Raw genomic sequence first — 19,733 nt, forward strand, 5'->3', positions numbered from 1 at the left:
TTTATCTATTCAATTTCTTTTCCGGAGTTAAACCCAAATTTCAATACAAGTACTCTCTCTGATTTTAAAGGACTGTGTCCTTCTACTTGTAAGTCTAATCTTCCAGTCACTTGCTATCCAGCATAATAATTTAACCTCATTTCTAGAACATTTTCCTGACATTTTAAAATGAATTATTTCAGTTATTGCCTTTTAAGAACAGGTGCTTATTTAAGATTATAATATATTGACCTACTCCCTTGTTTACTATTTTTTCTTGAATTCCATTTCTCTATTTCTCTGTGTTGATTTTCTTTCATAATTATATTCTTATACTGCTAATTGGATATCTATGAATAATAAAATATATATCTATCTGAAAATAACTAGCATCTTTTCTTTAATAATAAGTTAGCAGAATATAGAATTTTAGATTGCTAGTTATTTTCTCAGCAATTGAAAGATATTTTTCCACTGTTTTCTTGCCTGAGTTGATGCCACTGTGAAGTCTGTAGTCTGCTAATTATAGGTATCTGTCATAAAGTCTGATGACAATTTACTTTTTTTCCTTTAAAAATGAATGACTTGATCTTTTTGCCAGTAACATCAGAGGAATGTCTTTTTTTTTAAGCCAAGTTGTTTTATTAGATGTTGACAATACTTGCTTGATTTTTCCAAGTATCAAATGTGATCTTTCGATATGTAGTTCTCTTTTTTCCCCACCTAATTTCAGGGAAGTTCTCTTAAATTACAGTTTTTAGTATTTGTTCTGTTTTATTGCTTTTTTTTTATCTTCTTTGGAATCTCTATTATGTTGGATCTTCTTTGCCTATCTTTAATATTTGCCATTTTCTAATATTTTCTCTTTTTATTTTTAAATTTTACAAATTTTCTTCCTTTTGCCTTTCATTTCTCTTACAGTTTTATCTGTTGTTTTTGTTTACTCATGTATTACTATAAATTTAGTTCTTATATATTTGAAATAATTTTTACTTTTATTTTTGGTTCTTTCATGAATTATTTTATTTCTTTGAGTTTACTAATTTATTATATTGTTCTTTTACACATATTCTATTGTTTTCTTAAATTCTTGTATTTCAAAAAGAAATACAACTTGGAAGGGTACAGCTTCCATTTTATATATGAAAATGTCTTTCTCATAATAACTGTACATAGCATTTGTGATTCTTTTCTGTTGCTATTTTTATGTGAAATTAATTTTCCTGAACTTGGTGGGCCAGCTTGATCAAAAAAGCTTTATAGCTGTGCAGCTCTAGAGCTCCCTCTTCAGTTATTTTCATGTTTTCAAAAATTAGGACCTTGTACTGAGATTTACTGGCTCTGTTTTCCTTACCCATTTATTTTTATAAATTTATTGTTTATTGGTGTTCAATTTGCCAATATATAGAATAACACCCAGTGCTCATCCCATCAAGTTCCCCCCTCAGTGCCCGTCACCCAGTCACCCCCACCCCCTGCCTACCTCCCTTTCCACCACCCCTTGTTCGTTTCCCAGAGTTAGGAGTCTCTCATGTTCGGTCTCCCTTTCCTTACCCATTTTTATTTATTTTTCTTTCTTTCTTATTTCTGTTTTCCCTATCTTTTAAACAAGTTAAATGTTAAATGTTTCTGGTCATCTTTTATTAATGATTCTACTTTAAAATTTGAAGTTAGATTTCAAGGCAGAATTTTAATTTGGAGAAATGTGGGATTTTCTAATATGCTTAAATAGCCTCAATCTCAAATATAGTTTGTATCTTTAACCACTTTTATTCAGAGGCCCCAGCATATCTCATAGATCTGATGCATGATAAAAATAATGAAATCCGAAAAGTCTGTGATAATACATTAGATATTATAGCGGTAAGTAATTTTGCTTCTTATGCAAAGTATAATAGTGGTCTTCATTTGAGAAAAAAGAAGACTTGATACATCTGTTTAGAACTCTGCATTTCATGTAAATGCAAACTTATATTTTGATAAATCTCTGAAAATACAGTGATACTAAATTCATTAATTCTTTAAACATTAAGATCTTTGACTTTCAACTTTTTAACTTTAGGCTCCTTAAAGCGGTTTTATACATATTCGGAGTTTAAGGTTTGGTCTGCATGTAATCTCAGAATCATTTGTTTTTCAGAGAAATTATTGCATAGGGACTGGAGTTTGATGATAATTTCTACCAAAACTTGATACACTCAATTTTGCAATTTGGCTATTAAGCTTTTTTAATAAGTCATGTTATAGCAATTATTTTTTCAATTTGATTTTGTCATATCCATGCACTTGTTTTGTAAGTTGCTTTGAAATGATGAAACATACAAAAGTCATGTTATTCATGACTGTAGAACTTTTTAAAGAATATATAACTGAAGGAATATAATCAGAAGGGTAATCTGAGTCCTGAAATAGAAACTTGCTTTCTGTGTATAGTTTTTTCGGAAGTTATGCTCATGTTGCCCACCACAGTCTTCTGCCTAGACTTGGACCATGCATCAGACATATGGTGCCATGCCATATACTAGATTACTTTAAATGTTTTTTTCACCTATGGCATATAGTGCTGCACACAACTTGATTGCTTCCTTCTTTGAACTGGATTTATACTTTTTATTTTGGCTCATTCTGTAAAATGCTTCTTGAATATAGCCTATTCAGTAGTTTTCAGATTTTAGCATGCTTTTTAAAGGATCATAATAACATTTTAAAGAATCAGTTAACAACTTTATTACAAATTCTCTAAGTTGGCATTTGTGCTAATGATTTCATTATGAAATCTGACAATCAGTATTAGGTACCTTCCTATCAATTTCCTGCATTTTATTTCAGAAATTGATCTTAATTGACATGATCTGCTTTGAATCTGAGCATATCATACTAGTTTAAACTTTTTTTTTTTTTTTTTTTACCTTAGCATGCACGTGAGGTGGGAGAGGGGGAGTGAGAATCCTAAGCAGGCTCTAATTCAGGTCTTGATCTCACAACCCTGAGACCATGACCTGAGCAGAAATCAAGAGTCTGACACTCAACCCCCTGAACCACCCAGGTACCCCTATCATTACAGGTTTTAAAGTAAATGAGTACATTGTCATTTTAGCTTTGATCTCTAAATTAAAACAAGGAAATTTTACGTATTAAATTCTTGCTCCAGTAAGATGTTTCATACATGTAGGCCCCTGGTCACGGGGTTTGTAAATAGAATGTTTATTTCTTGTAGAGAATAATTTCATGTCTCATATTCTATTTTTTTAAGATTTATTTATTTTTGAGAGAGTATAGGGGAGAGGGGCAGAAGGAGAGAGAATCCCAAGCAGACTCCCTGCTGAGCATAGAGCCTGACACAGGGCTGGATCCCAGGATCTTGAGTTCGCAACCTGAGCTGAAATGAAGAGTCTGATGCTTAACCACTGAGCAACCCGGGTGCCCCTCAAATCCTATTTCCTAGTAGATGATTAATGTCAGTTTTGTATATAAAGTATATATAGTATAAGAATTAAAGACTTATTAAAGTTCTATTTATGATTATCTTACCTTAAGCGATGAGGAAAGGAAAAAAGATGTCAGTTTGTTATGGATTGCCTTTAGCATACTTTTAAAATTACCTTCTTGTTTGAGAAAAGGTAGGTGGAAGGCAGTAATGTTTAGATTTACACATTAGGCATGTTGGGTTTAGAATGTAAATTAGTACTAGTTCTAAAATGCCAGCTTATTATTATAAAAATATTTAGTATACAATATGAATATAAGGTACAAAAAATGTTATTCCCAATTATTTTTAATCTCTGGGCTACAGTCTCATTTTAAACAGGAATTTTCCCCATGTGTCTACCTTTTTTTTTCTAGATGGCTGTCCTAGTTCTCTCTTTCTCTCTAGAACCAGTGTTTTGAAAAAAAATGTCTACATATACTTTCTTCATTTCTGTACTTCCTCTCATCCTCCTTTCACCCATACTAATTCTGGCTTCTGCCTCCATTATTACACTGATATGGTGCTCACTAAAGTCACCTTGACCTTCGTTTTTCTAAATCCAATGAGCATTTTTAATACTCATTTTACTTTGTTTCTCTTACCATCCTTAAAGGAATTTATAAATCCTGATCAGTTATAATGTAAATAAGGAAAATTATTTAGGTTATTATGTTTACAAAGAATCTTGTTGATACGGTCTTCAAAGAAGAGTAATCGGCAAAATGAAACTGGTGATATATCAGCTAGCTCTATATGTCTCCCTAAGATGCTATCTGATCACTTGACTTAGTATAAAAAGAAATCTGAACAAGTAATCTGAAGGTTCACTTAATCTCTCTCTGACTCTCTACATGAGACTTAAAGTAAGTACTTGATATGATGCCAAGTAATTTTGGATTGTTTCATTTCACACGTTAGAAAACTTTAATCTGAAAAGATATTTAGAAATAATAAACTTACTAAATAGAAAATATAAAGATATTACTGTGTGAATTATGTAATTTAAAAGTCCTGTTGTGCTACTCAACTGAGTCATATTCATAGCTCAGTTTTTTAGAGGAAAGAAGTGGATCTACAGCGATAGAAGGGCTAGAAACATCCATCCCATATTCTGCTGGAAGAATGTTTCTTTACCTTTCTGCTGTTATACACTTATGGGAGTCAGGCCCTGGTTCAGTTTTAGATTGATAGTAAGGAGCTGCACCACTGGAAGCAGCTTCTTCCCAAAACTTTTTCTCCCTTTCTCACTTGGGTAGGGGTTCTAATCTTATATTCAACTTTTGGTCTCTCTGATGTGGCAACTTGGTTTAATGGAGTATTGCATCTAAAATAACACTGATTCTAGTTCTCTCACCTGCTAAATAACCACAGACCACTTATAACTTTTTGAAGATTTGGTTTACAATGATGTATCTGAGCATTAGAGAGTTATTAAGGTTAGAGAAAATATGAAGCATCTACCACATGATGGTCACTCTCTGTTTTGTTCAAACTAGACCAAAACTCAGATCTTGTTAAGAAGTTTATATGTTGATTCCATATCTGGACCAACATTTTCTTTACTTGGCACAGTTAATTATTACTTTATTTTCTGTTCATTTAAATGTTTTAAATGGTATTGGAAGATAATCTGTTCACTGTTTGGATTTTAACTATGGAAAGTTATTTAGAGTATTATTTTGGCCAGACATATTACTATTCAGAGTTTACCTTAATATTTTTCTGCAAAATGACTGAATTTAGCATTTTAAAACTCTAGATCAGGGCAATTCTAAGTAGGGTAATTAACTGAAAGGCCTTAATTAGGACAGTGTGGTAAACAGGAATCTGCCTTTTCTAGTATAGAAAATTACCCATATTACCCATATTCTGAATCTGTGGTGACTTATTTTAATTTGGACTCAATTTATCAGCTAACCTCAGAACAGAGTTATACTCCTTGCTAGGCCTCCTTATTTGGAAGAAATTTGAGGAGTGGGCCTTTTTAATGCATCAGTAAAATGACAGCCTCTCAGGTTCACTTGGGATATAGCTGCCAGTCTGGTTCTTTGAGCTCAGACTCTATTACTGATCATGACTCAGGGTGCTATTTGCTTGTCCCAAATCTTTTTCAAGAGTAAAACAAGAGGAAATTGACTTAATTCGAAACAGGAGAAATTTTGATTAGACGCAGCAAAGATGATGAAACACTAGAAATAAGCTGTCAAGGGAGAATGTGAAGCCTCTGTCCAGTTAGCATTAGTAATAACTAAATAACCAACTTTCTGAAATAGTTAGAAACCTTCCTAGAGTGGGAGTGGATGATCTCTTAAGATTCTTTTTACCTTTGGGCTTTGATATCCTACTATTCTCAGCATGAGTATATACTATAATAATTTTTAAATTTTTTAAAAAGAGCTAATGAGAATATTTGTAGTTTAAGGCAATTAAAGAAAGCAAATGAATTTGAATAAAAATTTCTTATTATTCTATATGCTATATTTATTCAATACAAGCCTTACGGAAATATGCCTTCTGCAGTAAAGAATTTATCCCCAAAATTATGGAAATGATACATTAGTGGTGATTTGTTTAATGTATTTGGGCCCAAGCCCTTAGTATGTGTGGTGGCGGTACTTTTTGTACCCTAGGAGGATTATGTTTGGTGATTTCTCTGTGGGCTTATCAGCAAGTTGTCATCTGTCTGACTAGGCCTTCCATGTAGCTTTTGGAGGCAGAGATTGAAGTAGGTGCAGAGAGAAGTGGGGAGACAAGGAGAGAGGAGCTTATCTTCTTAGTCTTCTAAGGGGATATATATATCTACATATATATCTATAGAAAGATAGATAGATAGATAGATAGATAGATAGATAGATAGATAGATAGATAGATAATGTATGTATATATGGCAGTTGATCATTATCTATTTTTCAAGCCTGGGGAATCCTGAAGGGAAGAACAGAATCCTTTAATCATAGAGAGCTTCTAAAAACCCAATTAGATTTTTATCCTCAGTACTTCTTCAACTTTGTATGAAGTATTTGATAACCTCATAAATTCTTCCCCAGTTGGTAAATAAATTCCTCCCCTGACCTTTCTTAGTTGTAAAACATTTAATACATGTTTATTAAAGATATACTTTGTCAAAACAGTAAGACACTGGGAATAACAAAACACAAGGTCCCTAGAATACAAAAGTTTACATTATAAACTCTAGAGAACACCAGGATACTGTCATCTAGACATCAACTTACCTTCCAGGAACAGTACTATTATATGGCCCTATCAATAGATGTTATATACTAATGGCACATTGTGTCTATAAGGTATTTATGGGAAGAGGGATGTATCTAGGTTCTCTGGTAAAAGAGTGATGTCTGTCATCTTTCTAACCAGCCACAGGCCCATGTGATTTGATACTAACACAGGTTTGTGTCCCTGAGATTGTGAATGGTGGCTTTTTTTTTTTTAATTAAGTCTAATTGTGATCATGGGAAGATTGTGTATATTTTAGTAACTTGGAATTACTACCTAGGTTTAATATTTTAAACTTGGAAAACAAGGTGCTATCTTTATTCCTGGATAGTCAAAATTATATTTAATAAGACTGGTATTTTGAAAAGAGATAAACCAAAGTAAGTTCACTATAACCTATAAGACATCAACTGATATGGTCCCCACAAAAATTACCAGGCAAGCCTATGTCCTACAGAAGTGCATTAATATTGCCTGCAAGGGGAAGCACTTTAAAAAGATGTCTTATTAAGAAAAAAAAAAAAAAAGACGTGTTATAACATCTTGGAAAGGGAAGTTATAGAGAAACTTTCATAAGATTAGATTAGGGTTAACATTAGAACTCAGATTATTTCAGGACAGGCTCTCAAAAGCAGGAAATGGGTGGGGATTGGGTAAAATGGATAGATGGCAGTCAGTTTTAATTGGCTTACAGGTTGGACACAGGTACAGAGCAGAGACAAATGAGTTGTTGACAGAAAACTACTTAGGTGTTCTTTCCAGAGCAGGTGGTGTTGGTTCTTGCTTGTTTTATAGTCTTTGTACCAATTTTCATTGCTCAGACTTATAAGTTAGATTTTTCTCAATTGTATACAATCAAATTGGGTTTAGTGAGATGAATTTGGTTAGCCATCTTCTGGAATTCCTTTTGATATATAAACCTCTGAAAGGCATAAATTTAGGATATTCTTCTAGCTTGTTAAAATATAGAATATATATATATATGATATGAATGTGATCATATGTATGTGAATGTATATGTATTCCTTGCTAGTTCTATGCATGTTGCTTATTTTTTAATTGACAATAGTTGGATTCAAAAGAACTCAAGCATAGTACGAAAGATAAAAATCATGATTTCTTAAATAAATTCACTTAGTTCTATCTAACTTTGTGGCCCTATTGGACATGATATTTGAAATGATACTGCACAGATGAGCTTCCTCAGCACTTTAAACAGGGGTTAAAGAGATGATTATATTTGAGATCTGGTTAGAAAATGTCATAGTCATGACTACAGAACAAAACTTGGGATAGTACTGTTGAGAAATAGTACTATCCCATAAAAGTCAACAACTCCGTTATGTGTGTGTGTTTAATTATGTGTACATATCTATATCTACTTATCCTGTACCTATCATCAGAATAAATGTTCTCTAAGACATAAAAAGGCATCTTTTTAGCAGCTATTACCTTAACCTTAATGAGCAACTAAATTACTCTGGATCTGCTTTAATTTAGTATGAAGAAGTGTATTAAATAAACCATATTACATTCTCAATTAGGGGCTGTCACATTAAAGGAGAAAGGAAAATCTGTTTTCCATCAGTTATGTTAGAACACAAAGCAGATCTATGTAGCTCTATGTTATCCTATAGTGTGTTAATCAGATACAAGGTGTGACGGAAGCCAGTTACAAAGAGTTTTTCTGATAGTGAACAGGCTCTGATAATAGGCTGGTTAAGGCTTCACAATGTTTCTGTGGTTAAGTAGTAAACAAAATGATGTTGGACTTCAAAAAGGATGGTACATTCCATTTAAAATCAAACCATAAGTCTTTCATGACACTTTAGTTTTTATGGAAACTGAGTGCCTAAGATCATGTCAGGAGCTGAGAAGAGAAGAAAGTAAAAAAGCATGTGTACTTTTAAATACAAGTCAAATTTGAGTCTCAAAGCAAGGGTATCAGGGTACCCTTTTTGTAAAAAGAAGCATCTCAAAAATGAAGAAAAAACAACTATATTCCTGGAGTATTTCCACAATGGCTTGATAAATTCTTATGATGTATCTTGGCTGTGATTGAGCTATACCATCCCTGAATTTCCTGACAATGGAGGGAGAGGGTGTTAAGAGAGAAGGAGAAATTTATGGGAGAGGGATTTTAGAGAGAACAGATTTTAACTGGTATATGTTGAGTTTAGTAAATTTTTGATACTGGATATTCATTTTGGAGTTGCTATTTAATTTTTTAAGATAAACTCAGACAATATTCTTCAATTTTGGAGGATAATTGTTTCAACAGTTTTATGAAATAATGGTATTAATCATAGATTTTTGTTTATAGGATGTTAGAACTTCAGTAAATCTTAGATTTGTTTCATTTTAGAAAGGAAGAATCTGAGACCAAAAGATATTAAAATACCTGTAGAAGGTTGCTTACTTCTATTAATATCAGAGCTAGACACAGAACCCAAGCCTCCTAACTCCAAATTTAAGGTTCTTTGAATTATACCTTACCATAATATCATTAATACCTATAAATTCAGACTCTGAGATACAACAGAACTGCCTCTGCCATGGCTAATAAACTATGCTCATGGAGGATAAATACAGGAGATTGTTGAAGCTATGTCTTCTGGAGTGCTGATCCGTTGGAGCATGATAAAGCTTTTAGTGGTCTTCACTAAAATGGAAGAGAAAGGAAAAAAAGAAAAAAGTGGGAGAAGGTCAACGGAAAGGAGCACACATAGGGAGAGACCAGGGCTGGGGAAGAGTTGCAGATGTTAAAATTATTAACATGTTTTATATTGGGAGAATAGATCTTCATTTTGAGATTATCTCTCAACATTTTTAGTATTAAAATAGTCTTTCTTTTCTAAGACAGTAAATAGTAGGTGGCAGTTGATTCAGTTTAACATCATTTCCCAAAATTTGTCTTTGAAATTTTCCCAAAATCTAAAACTCTTAGGACTACTATCCTAGCCTTTCAGTTTAACACTGAATAGACTCTCAACAGCCATAAGCTAAAATATTTGATTTTCAAAAACATAAAGATCAAAAGCCAGCATTGCTTAGTGAACCAGTACTATCTCATTTGATTTTCGCTAATGTTTACTATTAAGGAAAAGGAGAAGCCAGTTATTTAAACCAGTATTGTATTCCTCATAACATGCTTCATTCCAAAATGCTGTATTTGGGAAACATTCATATACTTAAAGCTGTATTATCACAACTTAGAGCAAACTTTTATGGCACAAGTACAATATATTAAAAATGTTTCATACTTAGCTTCTAAATTTTAAAAATATGTATTTTAAAATATTTTCTAAAGTTAGCATTTGCTATTAGAATTAAGAAAGTCATTGCAAACTAATAGGATATATACAATACTTATTATTCTAGCTAGGTAAAGGTATGGATATTTTTTTCTATAATTTTCAGCTTTCAATACTGAAATAGTTTTATGATTATAAATATTTTCAAAAAGTCACATTATATATAACTGCTTGAAACTTTAAGGCTTTGATACTGGTTGGTCAAGGTTTTTGGCCATTTTCTTTGCTATGATTTATAACAAAAAACCACACATACTTATTAAATCATACTTCATAAGATTACCTCTCATGAAAACTCCTCTTGTCATTGTAGTAGATTCATTATAGTAGGAATCTGTAATCTTTATATCATCTGCAAAACATAATTTTTTATATCCTAAATGATCCCACAGTTTGATATAGAATAACATATTTTGTCTACTATTTTCTGAGGAACAAACTGTTGTTTTTTGAAGAGCTAAGCAAGTCATAGTGCTTTCATTGTTATCCTGTAAACAGTATTGCACACATTAATCATTATGTTAGTCATAGAAAAACCTATCGTTTTATAGTACAAAAACTTAAAAATTAGAATAAAATTGTTTTTAGTAAAATGACATTACAGTCTGCCATCATTGTTACTATTATTTTTGGACTTACAATGTTAAGATTTGCCTTGGTTCTATAAGTTTACTTGGTTATAAACTGATTTTAAAAATGTGGTAAAAACCTTAAAGGAATTCAGGTTGCATAAAGGTAGTCTAATTACATTTAGTTCTAGGTCTGTGTTAACTCACTGCTTTGGAAATCAGCTTCCCTAAGACACTCACAAAACAAGCTTTAGTGTCAAAAGTTAGCGATGGATGCTCACGGATATTTTTGGTTTGTGTGTTTGGGCTTCTGTCAAATGGATAGATAGTCTGTGGATAGAGAGTCTCTTTTTAAAAACTAAGCCTTGTGTGTTTAGGCTCATTAATAACATTGCTGTAAGCTTGAAGGGTGATAAGAAGGCTTAAGTTTGAAGGGCATCTGTGAGGAAAATAGCAACTTCGTTACACATTTCTACATTACTTTTATTATTAGAATAGTGAAAACTTATGAGAAGCATGAGGATAGTAATGCCTAGAACAAGCATGATTTTTTTTTTCCTTGTGCAGAGCATTACCTACTCAGCTAAATACATTTTATGGCTATGTAATTTAAGGATTTACTTTTTAAATACTTTTTTTAATCATAAATTTATTTTTTATTGGTGTTCAGTTTGCCAACATATAGAATAACACCCAGTGCTTAAATACTTTTAAGATTTTATTTATTTAAGAGCATATCAGTGTACCCCTGTACAAGCGGGGAGGGTGCAGAGAGGTAGAGAAAGGGAAAGAGAGAGAATTCCAAGCAGACTCTGCACACAGAGCACTAGCCAATCATGGGGACTTGGTCTCACAACTCTGAGACTATAACCTGAGCTGAAAGGAAGAAGTCGGATGCTTAACTACTGAGCCACCCAGGCACCCCGATTTACTTTTAATATTATACCTATTTCTGTAACATTTCACAGATATTAGTAAGCAGCAAGGTTTACTGTCAGTGAAGTAGCAAACCCAATATTTTGTATGTTTTGAACACTTGACTGGGGTTTATCTCTTGTCTTTACCCTAGGAATCCATACACTTGAACCTAAATTATAATAATCAAGTCATATGTCTATCGCCTTTCTTGAATACTTCTTCATTCAGATAATCAGATTTAAAATTTTTATGTCAAAATTAAAAAGTTCATTTCATACCTCTTTCCAAGTGAAATAAGCTAGTATTCACAAAAGAAACAAATACCTATCAAATTAGTTCTAGCATTTAATGTAGATTTAATAGGATTTCTGGTAATATGAGGCACATTCTGGGAGTTTTGGTGACCTGTAACTAACTTTATCTTTTAGGAAAAAAGCCAATTATTATGGAGAATTTCTTGCCCCAAATACCAATTTACTTCTTGTTTATGCATTAATTTTTTTATCTTAATGTATAAGTTCATCCATTTCTTCTATAAGTGTATATGACCATTCTTAAATTATCTAGCCACTTCTAATATAACAGTAATATATTTGTGCAGCCAGCTTTGCAGCTAACACACATACTGTGCCATATATGGAACCAAAAAGTATACCTGCAAAATCATGAATTTTGAAGAGGTTCAAAATTATATTTAGCATTTGGGCTAAATTATTTTAAAGCTAATCACAGTGCTCATATTGCATTATTAGCATCACTTAGTATTACATCTAGTTTGGGAAACCCAAAGTGAACCACTAAAATCTGTAGTCAGTGAAACTACTTGTAACAACATCTCTGCTACTATTTTTTTAACTCCTCTTTCCCTATACCCTCCCATGTGTGGCCAGGTTAGAGAGAACATGATTGAGAATACCATGTGTTATAAAATAAACTTACCATACCAGAAGCTACTTTCTCTCATATCACTGCTCTGTCAACAATTCAACACATTTGTAGACCCTTAGAGCTAAAAGTTGACCCTGGAGTTCATTTATTATATTCTCATTACTAAAGAATCCATTCTATAGTGACTCTGACAATACTCATTTATCCTCTGTTTAATTGCCTTTTCCACATTGCTAGCCCAAGGTTTACAATGCTATAATAGCCACAACTAGCTGTGTATACTTAAGTTAGTTCAGTGTTCTGGGCCTCGTTTTCTCATTTATAAAATGACAATAATTATAGTATTAATTCAGAGAGCTGTCACTTCAGTTAATTAATAGTAATGGCTAACATTAAGTGTTTTCAATATAGATTTTCTAAATGCTTTATATGTATTATCTCATTTTATCAAAACAACATATATAGTCAGTAAATGAATGATTTAATAAATTATGGTCATATCTACTCACTGTAAGCATACCAATAAGATGGCATTTAGATTTAGCATTTATTTATATCTAAATTGTCAATTTCAAATATAGATTAAAATTGTAGATGTAAATGGAATGGAAAAAAAAAAATCCTCCTTCGGGGCACCTGAGTGGGTCAGTTGGTTAAGCATCCAACTCTTGATTCCAGCTAGGGGTAGTGATCTCATTGGTCCTCATCTCGAGGGATCTCATTGGTCCTCATCTCGAGGGCCTTGGGCTCAGAGTGCCTGGCGGTGTCGGGGTGGGGTAGCCTGCTTGAAAATTCTCTCCCTCCACTCTCACTGGTGTGTACTCTCTCTCTTTCTAAAATAAATAAATCTCTTTAAAAACTACTTCAGTGATTTAACTATTGAAATTTTAATAGTTGGATTAGTAAATGTTTGTTATTTTTAAAGTAAAATGCAATGTTTGTAACCGATCTTTTATGCAATTAAATTTTAAATCATAGAACTAATCAGAATGTTAAAATTTAACTATTTGAAAAAAGAAAACTTAATTTGGTTGCAAAACTGCCATTAGCAGTATCATCGCCAAAATACTTTCTACTTACCTCCTCAGTCAAGAAGGGACATCTATTATTTCAAAGATGTCCAGTATAGAACACACAATCTGACAGCTGCTGCTGTTGAGAGATTTATTGATGATGTAAAACTTTTAAAATTTAATGGGTAAAATTTTAACAAAATAATAATAGTTACATTCTTATAAAATTTTAGATTTATTCTTACATCCCAGAAATTCCTCCTGTGATGACAATTTTTACTTTGAGCCTCAGCTTTGGATGAAAATTGATCAGTATTTAACTAAAATGTATATTCTGTCCACCTGTTAATTATCATGATCATCTTGACTATTGGAAGACAGTACTATTGGCTGGCACCTTGCCAACTCCTTTTTAGATAACTATAAACAAAAATATTAAAGATATAATGGGAATTTAAAACTAAGACCCTAAAAAAAACAAAACAAACAAAAAAAAAAAAAAAACTAAGACCCTAGAGTTAGAATGACAAGAAAGATCTTGAATCTTTTTTTAATCTATGTTATCAGTGGTACGTCCATTAATTGTTAAGTGAGTACATCAGTCAGAAGTAACCACAATTTGTGGCAGAAGTTGAGAGCTAGATAGGTTCAGCTGTAGCTAAGAGTAATTTGCTGATAAGTCCTTCAGAAATGTTCACCAAGGGCATTCTCTGTGAACAGATATTATAGATAAGCAGCCAAGAAGTCAGTCTTGCTCCTCAGGAGTTCATGATTAGAGGAAGAAATAGATATTTAAAGAAGTAATTATGACTAAATAAGATAATGTTATTTTGTTCTTTTAGATTTTAATATGAAATTAAATTCTAAACAAATAGAATTGTTCTATTTAATAATATTAATAACAAATAGAATTAATCTAATTTAATGTAAAATTAAATTCTATTTGTTTTCCATGGTAAACTATTTCAGTACTTAGGAGACATACCTTTTTTTCCTATTGAAAAGTGTTGGGCAGCCCCGGTGGTGCAGCGGTTTAGCGCTGCCTGCAGCCCAGGGCGTGATCCTGGAGACCTGGGATAGAGTCCCACATCAGGCTCCCTGCATGGGGCGTGCTTCTCCCTCTGCCTGTGTCTCTGCCTCTCTCTCTCGCTCTGTGTCTCTCATGAATAAATAAAAAATAAAATCTTTTTTTAAAAAATGAAAAGTGTTAATCTTAAAAAAAGATGTAGTGAAAGATGTCATATTAATGCTTAACCACCTATCATTAGTGTCACAAACAATTATAGCCACAAATTTGAGAGCTGAAGTCTGATTGCTTACCTAAATTCTAGTAATAGAAATTCTTATGAAGTTCAAACTTTTCCAGTCTTTCCCATTATCAATTAATTAGTAATTCAAACAGGTGTCTTTAATATATGTATTTAATTGGCTGTATTGATTATTATGTAAAATAATTCTGAACAGATATTTTTAATGCTCCCACTGACCCAAAGAACCTCCAAATTAGTACTATTATCTGAGGTCCAAAGGAGTTCCTTTATAAGCTTACATAATAATACTTAACTATTTGTTTTCAATAGGAATATGATGAAGAATGGGCTAAGAAAATTCAGAGTGAAAAATTTCGCTGGCATAACTCTCAGTGGCTAGAGATGGTAGAGAGCCGTCAGATGGATGAGAGCGAGCAGTTCTTGTATGGTGATGATCGAATTGAGCCATACATCCATGAAGGAGATATTCTTGAAAGACCTGACCTTTTCTATAACTCAGGTAAGATGATAACCAAAGCAAAATTAAACAGTTTGTGTGCTATAGAGATTTGGGTTGACCAACCTTGTTCATTCCCAAGCTTTGGAATTTATATTCCTATATTTATTTATTTATTTATTATATTTATAATATATATATTTATATACTACTTTCTTGTAGTATATAAATGGACTTCTGCAAATGATTTCAGAAGTACTATCCATACACACCATGCAAACCTATTAACTCACCATTTTTTTCCAAGTTAGTCTTTGATGTGATCTCCATAAAAAAGGTTGTACCCAGGAAAATTAATTACTCTTAGTTTATTACTTTCTAGAATGTGTAACTTAAAAAAAAATCCTCAAGGTTTCTAGACTTCTCTTTGAAAATATAATACTCATTTTTCATCATTCTAGATTTATATAAATGTATAAATAACTTTTGTTTTCCAATGTATTTCATTTTGCCATGGTTTTGCTCTAATTTTGAACCAGTAAACTGTACTTGGTTGGGAAGATTTAGACACTTTACAACAATAGTTTTTTCCTTCCAACTCTGCTAGTGTTTTCAGTGTAAAATTTAATTTTTACATTAATCATACATATATTATAACTTTGTTGATTTTGCCATACTTCCTTTTTCCAAGGATGAGTTTGGCACAAAGATTGGTAAGTTTCTGCATATTCTGGCTTTTAAAGTGTTGTACTGTTGCCAATATTAATATTACTTCATTGAACTCATTTAGGTGAGGAGAGAAAGAAAAGAATTTCTAATTAAGGTTTGTAGCAAGTTGGATATAAAAAGTATTAAGATATTATGTCTGAATTAATGGCTTACTTTTTCCCCCTACTATGTATTCATTCACACTTTGTTTTTATAATTTTGTTTTGTGCACATTGCCCATAAACTGTATTATTTTCATTTTTGGTATAGATACTAGAATCTTGGAAAATTGATACTTTAAAAATTAAATGGATTTCTTCCTAACTGAACTTTACGGTAGTTATGAAATACTGCCTTGTATTTCAAACCAGATGGAGTAGATCATTAATTTCAGCCAACCAGAATGTCTTAGTTCAGTAATGGCAAGCAGCTGTTCCTTACATATTCAGATATTCATGAAGTAAAGTGATGTAAAATATATATGGTACGATTTTTTTTGTTAACCGGAATCAGAATTCTGTGGAATCAGGTTTCTTGCTTTGAAGATTGATAGCTACTTTTCAGTGTGAATCAATCACTAGTTTCCAAAACTGAATAAAACTTTTAACCACCTCAGTGTTCAACTTTGTTGTTTTAATATGATTAGAACTTCAGAATAAATTTCTAAAAAATGATACCACATTCCCAAAATTAATCCACTTAAATTAACCTCTTAAAATGAAAATCATAAACATTTTTCTGAGATATTTTATAATTAAAATGTACAACTTTTGCTTTTTTGAGATATTGGAATTATATATATATATTATATATCAAAATTTAGAAGCAGCCACAGCTGATGAACAAATAAATAAATAATTTTAAGTATTTGGGAAGTGGAATATTAGGTATCCTCATAGTTGTTTTGTTTAGTCCCTGTAGACTGATGTTACAGTAGACATTTGACAGTGGAGGTTACATTGCTGCTATGAGTTTAATAAAGATAAAGGCCTCATATCAAGACATCTGTATAATTTTAGTTGATTAATTATTTTACCTAGTTTGTTTTGCATGAATTGTTCACCTTGTGGTATTGTGGGATCTCTTAATATGTGTCATGGAAATCAGATAATATGTCTTTCATTGTGTGCAGTTGTGTCTTCAGAAATACCAGATAGATTTGTAAAACTGCAGATACGTTTGAACACTTGAGCCATCTTATTTAAGTCCCTGGTTCCCCTTTAGGCTGCTTCTGATAAAAACAACCTTAGTAGCTTTTCAGCCATAGAGGTTAAGCTAAAGGGTCTGTGATTCCCTGGGTCTTATCTTTTACTTTAAAATAAAATAAGACAAAATCAGAGAGGGAGACAAACCATAAGAGACTCTGAATCATAGGAAACAAACTGAGAGTCACTAGAGGGGAAAAGGTGGGGGGATGTGGTAACTGAGTGATGGACATTAAGGAGAACACGTGATGTAATGAGCACTGGGTGTTATATAAGACTAATGAATCACTGACCTCTACCTCTGAAACAAATAATGCATTATATGTTCATTGAATTTAAAATAAAAAATAGAGCAGCCTGGGTGGCTCAGCGGTTTAGCACCGCCTTCAGCCCAGGACATGATCCTGAAGACCAAGGATCGAGTCCCACGTCACGCCCCCTGCATGGAGCCTGCTTCTCCTTCTGCCTGTGTCTTTGCCTCTTTCTTGCTCTCTCTCTCTCTCTCTGTCTCTTTCTCTCTCTGTGTGTGTATGTGTGTGTGTCTCTCATGAATAAATAAATAAAATCTTAAAAAATAAAAAATAAAATAAAAAAATAAAAGTAAAAAAGGGAAATAGCATTTGCTGCTTCCTAGTTATTAATATTGCCCTCTATATTTTCAAACTGTTAAATATGTCAGAATGTATGTTTCCCTCTTGCTTTTATTTTTAAAAAGGATCTTAGTATTGTCATCTGAAAATAGGAAGCTAGCATCCTTTTTCCTTAGAGTCTAAAGTTATTGTGATTGTAGTCACTGAGTAATTTACTCTTCCATCATAAAAATGATCCTATTTGCTTTAAGCACGTTATCCATAAAGGAAGTATAATTATATAATTAAATGACTTTTTACTTTTTTGTTGTTTGTTCACCAACTTGCTGAGTCTTATTCTTAGCATTTAATATGTGAATATATTTCTGGAATATAAAGCTTACAATGCTTTGTTTCTGTCTCAATTATTTTAAAATCATAGTTTTCATTTACTTATATGTTTCTGTGATATCTCTTACTAGCTATAACCCAATGAATTATAATTTTTATATTTTAGTAATTTGTTTTTCTCATTTTCTTCATTATTAATATCCTTTTTCTCCCATACAGTCACAACCTTACTTTTGGCTAGTTCACTAAAGAGCCCAATATTATGTTTTCATTTGACTTTAAAAAATAAAGTTTATTTCAGTAACAATACATAAGAAGATACTGAATTCTTTTATTTTTTACATTTATTCATGATATCTATAAACCAGTTTTTGGCAACTGACTTGCAAAAATCAGAAGGTTGATAAATTACCTGTGCTAACAATAAATTTGCTTTGATTTCATCCTTGTTTCAGAACATACCCCATTTTACTTATAGCCATATTTATCTTCATTACTGGGAGCACCTCAAAAAGGTGTATTGTATAACTGTGGTTTAAAAGGTTTCATATAATTTAATAACCTAAATGTTTATAATGCTCCACAGTTTAAAAAGTGCTCTGGTATATATCATCTCTGTCTTCTGTTTGTTCTCTGGTAGTTTAAATGTTCCATAAATTTTTTGGTTCCTTGTTGCTATCTTTGAATCAAGGTTAGAGTAGGAGCTTTAGGACACTCTTAGATTTATCTGGACTTGATTGTCAAGAATACACAATTCCTTTTTATTACTTCTATAAAAGAATTAATTTTGGATGCAGAATGCTAAAAAACAGATAATTCCAAAGAAGTTGAGGTGTTTGAGTTGAGGATTTTGGTTAATGTATAATTTAATTTTTATTCTTCATTCTAGTAAAGAAGGATTGCCCATATAGCAGAGCTGCCTAAATTTTGTCAAGACATTTTAAAGGACACAGTAGAGGCCATAGCTTACTGAATGAATGGCTGTGCTCTCCAATTATTAAAAATTTCAGAAGTATAAATGTCCTACTTACATAATGTCCGATTTATTATATTATTCTAATTGTATTCTAGATTTATAAAATTGCTGACTGAATCTTTAAAGTCAGACATTTTTAATTTGATATCTATTTAATGAGCTCCTAGTTTGTAGTCCCTTGTATTCCCTTTGAAGACAGTGGGAGCTCCAGATCAAAATGAAGGTCTTGAAAAATTGACAATTTTTCGTTTAATTTCTTCTTAATCTGGCTTACTTCATTAGGTCATGTTTCATGTATAAACTTTTAAAATATAATTCAGGTATCTTTTTATTTGGTTATATTTATTTTCTGAGTGTTAGAATCTTTGTTCTACTGGCATGCTGAATATCTTCGTATTCACTTTCAAAGTGTGATAAATATTTTATTTTGGCATTCTACTTAGTTGTGTGCCTCTGATATTGGCAGATTTCTTAAACCTTGATTTTCAATTATTTGGTTTTCATTTAACAGAGGAACTTAATTAATTTCTGTGGTCTTAACCTTGTTAATTTTAGCCAAACTCCTAATATATGTAAAATATATTCTAAGTGCTTAGCTCTCAATCTATTGGGTCTTGGTTTTTTCCATAATTTCATTTTTTGTAACTTTTTTGGATTTAACTGGTCTTTTGATTTATTAACTTTTCAAGGACATGGATAATGGACTAACTATTAAATACTTTTGCCTCTTAAATATTTAAAATTCACTAAAGTAACAAAGACATTCGTTAGCAATTCAACAATTATATAATAATGCAAATCTTTAGTAGATGACGTGTAATAAATAAGTGGTA

The 19,733-nt window shown here is 32.0% G+C and overlaps 1 protein-coding gene across 5 annotated transcripts in view; it reads left to right on the forward strand.

The window, feature by feature from the left end:
* Positions 1-19,733, forward strand: part of KIFAP3 (kinesin associated protein 3) — a 157,558-nt gene that overhangs the window by 106,601 nt on the left and 31,224 nt on the right. For all 5 annotated transcript variants that reach the window (XM_038542576.1, XM_038542579.1, XM_038542577.1 and 2 more), the window contains 2 exons: positions 1,757-1,842; positions 14,965-15,154. In XM_038542576.1, coding sequence (XP_038398504.1) covers positions 1,757-1,842; positions 14,965-15,154 — 276 coding nt within the window. The remainder of the gene's footprint in view (positions 1-1,756; positions 1,843-14,964; positions 15,155-19,733) is intronic.

Source organism: Canis lupus, chromosome 7 (assembly GCF_011100685.1).
Source record: "Canis lupus familiaris isolate Mischka breed German Shepherd chromosome 7, alternate assembly UU_Cfam_GSD_1.0, whole genome shotgun sequence".
NCBI lineage: Eukaryota > Metazoa > Chordata > Mammalia > Carnivora > Canidae > Canis > Canis lupus.